The sequence below is a fragment of the Temnothorax curvispinosus genome, unplaced genomic scaffold (genome assembly GCF_003070985.1).
Source record: "Temnothorax curvispinosus isolate PA1 unplaced genomic scaffold, ASM307098v1 QBEX01011201.1, whole genome shotgun sequence".
Lineage (NCBI taxonomy): Eukaryota > Metazoa > Arthropoda > Insecta > Hymenoptera > Formicidae > Temnothorax > Temnothorax curvispinosus.
This window is the reverse complement of record NW_020220981.1, coordinates 1-6,130: the sequence shown is the minus strand read 5'-3', so window position 1 is coordinate 6,130 and position 6,130 is coordinate 1. Positions and strand designations below refer to the sequence as shown.

Below are 6,130 nucleotides of genomic sequence, written 5' to 3'. Positions count from 1 at the left end.
GAGTGTAGTTTATATCAGGTGACAGCTCATTACTGACAATTATTTTTGCAAGCTTATTTCTTAAATCGTTGTTTAATCTGCCTTCGTTTCTGTATACACCCAACACAAATTGGCCTTCTTCAGATTTGTTTAATATGGTTTCAAGATCCTGCAATAATAAACATGACAAACAAAAATAAACATGATCTTGTAATAAGAGATGTAATAAATATGTGTTAAATATATACATATATTTATCATATAATATAGTTATATTATATATATAATTGTATTATATAATAAATAAATAATATGTATATATAAAATATGTATCATATTTCTTACGTATTCATCATGATGGAAGAATACCAGGTGTAACATTCCCGTGGATGCGCAGTCGTTCAAAGTAATGGCCGCTCTTGAACCAATCAGAAATTAGCCCCAAACTTGAAAAACCAATATGGCCACCGCTACATGTTAGGTTAGTGGAACCCATGATCGCCGTTGCCGCGCGTGTACCAGGTACGCTTAGAGCCTTAGTGCGCTCGTTGTCGTCGACGTCGTCGACGTTACCGAATGTGTTATCGTGGTTCACGTGGTTGTAGCTGTTAGGCCGTGATCGACGACAACAATCCGCTGTGGAAGAGAAAGTTTTATCAGAGGTAACCTCGCCGTTTTCACGAGATTCCTATCGCAATTTCGATAAGTTCATTAAATACTCGGAACGTGAATCAACGACAAACACGTCGTGAACACGTGATCTCTCTTGTTCACATCGCGCGTGATCCTGACGTCGTTCTCTTCTCGCCTTCGTCCTTGGGTCCTTCGTGAATATATATAATCGCACGATAATCCGACCGCCACACTGTCAAACGCAAAACCGCTACTATTTAAAGCAGGAGCAAGGCCAATGTGTAAGGTAAGTTGTGTGTGAATATCACTGAATTAAATGAATAAACCACAAAAATACCTATAGCTTGTAAAAATGATAAAAATTAAGCAATTGTAAATAGTGTATCAGCTTTTTATGAGTGTACTACATATTTGTTTTCGTTTGCAGACACAATGCCTTCATGCTGCATAATAAATTGCAAAAGTCGGACATATTATGCAGAGAAGAAAGGAATAATCTTTTATAGATTCCCAAACGAAGAAAACATTCGTGAGGCATGGGTAAATGCTTGTCAAAGGAGCGAAGAGAGTATAAAAATTGATTCTGGTAAGTTGATATATATATTTTTTATATAGTAAAATATAACAAAATGACCTCTAGTATAATATTATAAATTATATCAGTATTAGATATTTTTTATTTTATTTGTATTATTGTAGCAAGAATATGCAGTCTTCATTTTGATGACGATTGTTTTATAACAAAATGGACAGACTCAATAAAAGCACCACCAAAACAACTGCGGCGGTTAAAAGTAGGTTCCATTCCTACAAAAATGTTAACTTTGGAAAAAACGAGAAAAAGAAAAATGTCCAACAGTGATATAGCAATCACAAGCAAGAGAATTAAAGTATTGTGAGTTTTTCTTTCTTTTTATAAATATGTATTTACAAATTTTTGTAAATATTGTAACATTGTTACTTTTCATATTTACCTTGCATACTTACCTTATCTTACATATTTACTTTTCATACTTTACCTTGCATACTTACCTTTTATACTTACTTTGCATACTTACCTTTCATACTTACCTTACCTTACATAATTACTTTTTATACTTACCTTGCATACTTACCTTGCATATTTACCTTTCATACTTATCTTACATACTTACCTTTTATAATTATCTTACCTTACGTACTTACTTTTCATACTTACGATATTTTATGAATTTTAGAGTAACATTCATGAAATAATCGTATGCAATATTTTTCTAGATTCAGGCCTTTGAACTTATATTTATATGATCTTTTTTCATTCTTACGATGAATAGAATGTGCTCTTAGAGTTTGACCACCTATTTCTAAAATACACCCTGAATACATGCTTATTACTGTGTGTACATAAAAAATATTTAAATTTATATTATTTATTTACAGACAAAGCTTCAGAATACCAACATACTCCGATCTTCTGAAATGTAATAAAAGAAAAGAAAAAGAATCTCGTGAAACAAGTGAAAGAGAAGAAGAAGAAGAAAGAGAAGAAGAAGTAGTTAGTCCAACATGTATTCCAAATGAAATAGAAGTACAAGAGACTTTTGAAAGAAATAAAACAGAAGACTGGAATAAAACAGAATACTTATCTTACCTTATATACTTACTTTTCATACTTACCTTTCATACTTTTTTTTTTACATGGGGAAATCTTCCAAAGACACCCTCATCCCTTGGGCGAGGGACGAGGGTAGTGTGGGAATCATTGCCATGTTTAGCATCCCAGGCTAAGGTACTGGTAGTGTATAATGGAACGCAATTTATGAAAGACATAATGTAGTATTATAGTGTAATAAGATAGTGCATAAAATAGTACATGAATAATATAATATGTAATAGAATAATATTAATTAACGTAGATAATCATTTATTATTATCATTTTTTACTTATAACACAAGTTTTTATTAGCTTCCAAGTTTCTTGTATTTTACTCTTCCACATATTAATTTATTTGTATTTGTATTAACTGTATTACATATTTTCATTAATATCGTGTTTGAATTTCACGCCAATTTCGGGGCTAATTTCTTATTGGCTCTTCTTGTATTCAGCCGCCATTATGCGCAATGTTACACCTGGTATTCTTCCATCATGGTATTCATCATCACTAATTAAGCGTCGTTTCACACCTGATCCAGATGTTCGACTTTTTATCAATAAATTATCTGAAAAAAAAAAAAACAGTTATTATTACATAACCAAATATTATTTTTTTATAGTTATTACTATTTATTTATTTTATTAAAATATCTATTTATTATATATATATATATTTTTTTTTATTTATTAATATTTTATACATTTAATAATTATTAATATTTAATAAATTTCATACTTTTTCAAATATTTATTTTACTAATTTATTATTATTTATAATTATTAACATTTACGTTAATATAAAATAATTAGACTAATATAGGATTAATGTAAGAATAAAAAAGATTGTCTTGTAACTATAAATTCAATTTGTAAAAATTGTGGAAAATGAATAGAATAAAAAATATTTTATTCTTACCACTAAGTACTGGAGTAACTGTATTCACAGTTTCAGGTGATCTGAGAGAATTGTTATTTGGAATATCGGCATTAAAATTTTGTTTTGGAGTTGTAACTATGGTCAGAATTTCAGATGTTGATATGACAGGACTATTATTTGGAATATCGGCATTAAAATTTTGTTGCTTTGGAGTTGTAACTATAGTCAGAGGTTCATGTGTTGATATGAGAGAACTGTTATTTGGAATATCGGCATTAAAATTTTGTTCCTTTGTATCTTCAACTATTATTGCTCGTAAAATTTGTTGTTCTAATGTGTTATCTTCTACAGAATTTATATCAACACATTTTTCTTGTTGCAGTGACGTCTCTTGCATATGCAATTGTGGAATCTTGACAAAAATTAATACCAATAAATCATTAATGACAGTTTTTAATTTATGAAAAAAGTTTATTAACTCAACTGTGAAATATCATGATAATTATATAATGTGGAATAAATACCTCACTAAAATATTTTTGTACTTTACTCTGGAATTTTCTTCGGGGTCTTATGTTTGGAATCAGATTTTTAAGATCCTCTTCTGTTAATATATTAAACTGCTCTACATTAATTTCTTGAGCTGTACATGAAAAACAATTATGATTAAAAATTATTGTAATATATTGTCACATAAGATATTGTCGATAAGCTGCTTAATCGTTACCAAAATAGAAGATATTGTTTTTCTTTTTTTAACTGATTAACAGAAAATAATCATTAATTTGTATTTGATGCATTCAATTTTTAATAATTTATTACAATAGTCAATAGCCAAGCACACGCGTTCGATATCCGATAATAATGTACAATTTATCTTAGAATAATTTCAATTATTTGGAAATTTATGTTATAATAGTTACAAAGACATGTATCAATTGCTTTGGTATATTAAATATATTTTGCAAAATATTAATATGCGCGAGAAATAGCATTGCAGCTATGTAAAAAAAAAGGATCGAGATTGTCGAGATTATATTCTCACGATTATTATCATAACTTATAGATAGACCTGCCCCTACCGTAAGAGGCAGCGTGGCAACAATATACAGTGCAGACATATATAAGCCTTTCTGGCGTTTAGAAAAAAGTGATCTACCAGAAAGCATCTAGAAAGGCTATGTTTGCACCGTATACATATGTCGCCCCGCTGCCTTTACGGCAGGGACTGATAAGTCTATGATTATTATAAATAAAGCAATGATCCACCATAAAGCAACTTACATACCTGTAAAATTTGCAATTACCTCATCACTGACATTCCACTCGAGCAATAAACGCGTTGCTGCGTTAGACGCCATGTTCTCGAAAATTCTCGAAGGTCTTTCGTAGCATCGACGAGAGCCACGCACGCCTCTGCCGCCGAGCCGTTGATGTTTTTCTTCGTCTTTCGACGAGAACCACGCGCGCCTCACGCGGCTCACGCCGCCGAGCCGTCGATGTTCTTTTTTATAAAGCGCGCACATTTCGATCGACAGTAACAAACGCTTGTGTGCCATACCTAAATGTATAGCTCACATACCAATTCTTTTCATTTCAGTACAAATATTGACATGTTAGTGCTGAGTGAAACATATAAATTAGCTGGGATAGCTAACTGTATGTTGCTAAATAAAATGTTTGTGACAGATATGCATAGTTTGCTACCACATCAAAACATTAGTAACAACAGCAAATTTGTTAGTTACAGCAGCAAACGCTATTACAGCAAACCATGATTAGCTATAGGAGAGAATTCTTTTTTTTCCGTGTGCGTACTTTCTCCTATTTCCTTCAATTCTGTTTACACATAAATTATATACTTATTAAATATATTTAATTTTTGCAAACAAATGTTGAAAGATATTTGCTTTCAAATAAAATTACTCATTGTAGCACGCCCCTTCTCGTCGACAACGAGGACATGAATACTTTCATCATAGCTTTTGAAGCACTTATGGGGGCTTGAATCTCCGCACAGGATCCGTACATTATCTGCCCACAGTAACCGCATTTTACAGCCTGCAAATATCAAACACATGTATAACTACATGAATCGCATAATATTTGATATGTTGTTCGTATTGAAAATATCTACGTGCTGAAAATCATGCGGTTAAAACCATATGGAAAAACAATGTGGTAAAACCACATTGTGAAAAAAATCCACATATATGCGTTCAATAATATAAAAAAAGTATTACTATCATGTGGTTTGTCGACATGTCTACAGATTTTGTCAATACAGGGTCAATTTCAGGTTTTCTTTGGTAAACAAACAAAACTATAATCATATAACCTATATTTAAAATTATTATTACCGGCCCTTTTCCATGATTATTGGTACTCATCTTGTAGAATTGTAGCTTGTTTTGCGCGGGCAAAAACATCCGCCCGATCGGAAAGAATAGCAGGATCAAAAATTCACTAGAATTTCCTAGCAGAATCCGATCCGTCATTTCGATCCGTGCTCAATAATAAAGGTGCGATTTCATTGACGCTAGAAACCAGCGCGGTGGCGTCAAGAAAATGTAGTGGGGTCTTGAAGTTCAGACCGTCTCAATTTTTTAGCGTACCGCAAAATTCAACGAAACTTCTTCCCCCACTACATTTTCTTGACGCTGCCGCTGGTTTCTAGCGTCATTGAAATCGCACCTTAACGGGACTGCACCCTAAGTTTTATAGGATCATCAATAACTTTCCCCTCGGTTTTAATTTGACTATACATATACCACTCGATTTAGATTTCCCTTTGTTTCGTTTCTCTCGAACCATAATTCCAAAGAAACTTACTATTATTACATCTTTCTTCAACGTCATTAATTCTTATCGCATGACAAATTGGCTCTATCAATAACTTTTTGCAGTAGTTTAGAATAATTTTTATATTCATATTCAGCCTCTTCGTTATTACAACTTTTTTTTTCATTTATCATACATTTCTTTAGTATTGGGCGCTACAATGA

The 6,130-nt window shown here is 31.9% G+C and overlaps 2 protein-coding genes across 2 annotated transcripts; one reads left to right on the top strand and one right to left on the bottom strand.

Annotated features, from left to right (window-relative positions):
- Nucleotides 1-470: 470 nt before the first annotated feature.
- On the top strand, nt 471-2,428 carry LOC112461246. The gene is made up of 4 exons (XM_025026412.1): nt 471-898; nt 1,040-1,198; nt 1,312-1,507; nt 2,032-2,428. Exons 2-4 carry the CDS (start codon nt 1,045-1,047, stop codon nt 2,426-2,428), a joined length of 747 nt encoding a protein of 248 aa, XP_024882180.1. The 5' UTR covers nt 471-898; nt 1,040-1,044.
- Nucleotides 2,429-2,677: 249 nt separating this feature from the next.
- Nucleotides 2,678-4,684, bottom strand: LOC112461245. Its single transcript, XM_025026411.1, has 4 exons — nt 4,414-4,684; nt 3,650-3,768; nt 3,165-3,537; nt 2,678-2,814 (listed from the first exon to the last, which is right to left on the bottom strand). The coding sequence occupies exons 1-4, from the start codon at nt 4,682-4,684 to the stop codon at nt 2,678-2,680; spliced, it is 900 nt and encodes a 299-aa protein (XP_024882179.1).
- Between the last annotated feature and the right edge of the window lie 1,446 nt (nt 4,685-6,130).

Coding starts and splice junctions, on each gene's coding strand:
- LOC112461246 (XM_025026412.1), top strand. CDS start 1,045: ATGCCTTCATGCTGCATAATAAATTGCAAAAGTCGGACATATTATGCA. Junction 1,199..1,311: donor GAGTATAAAAATTGATTCTG/GTAAGTTGATAT, acceptor GTATTATTGTAG/CAAGAATATGCAGTCTTCAT. Junction 1,508..2,031: donor AGCAAGAGAATTAAAGTATT/GTGAGTTTTTCT, acceptor ATTTATTTACAG/ACAAAGCTTCAGAATACCAA.
- LOC112461245 (XM_025026411.1), bottom strand. CDS start 4,684: ATGGCACACAAGCGTTTGTTACTGTCGATCGAAATGTGCGCGCTTTAT. Junction 3,769..4,413: donor GGTAATTGCAAATTTTACAG/GTATGTAAGTTG, acceptor TTTCATGTACAG/CTCAAGAAATTAATGTAGAG. Junction 3,538..3,649: donor TACAAAAATATTTTAGTGAG/GTATTTATTCCA, acceptor ATTTTTGTCAAG/ATTCCACAATTGCATATGCA.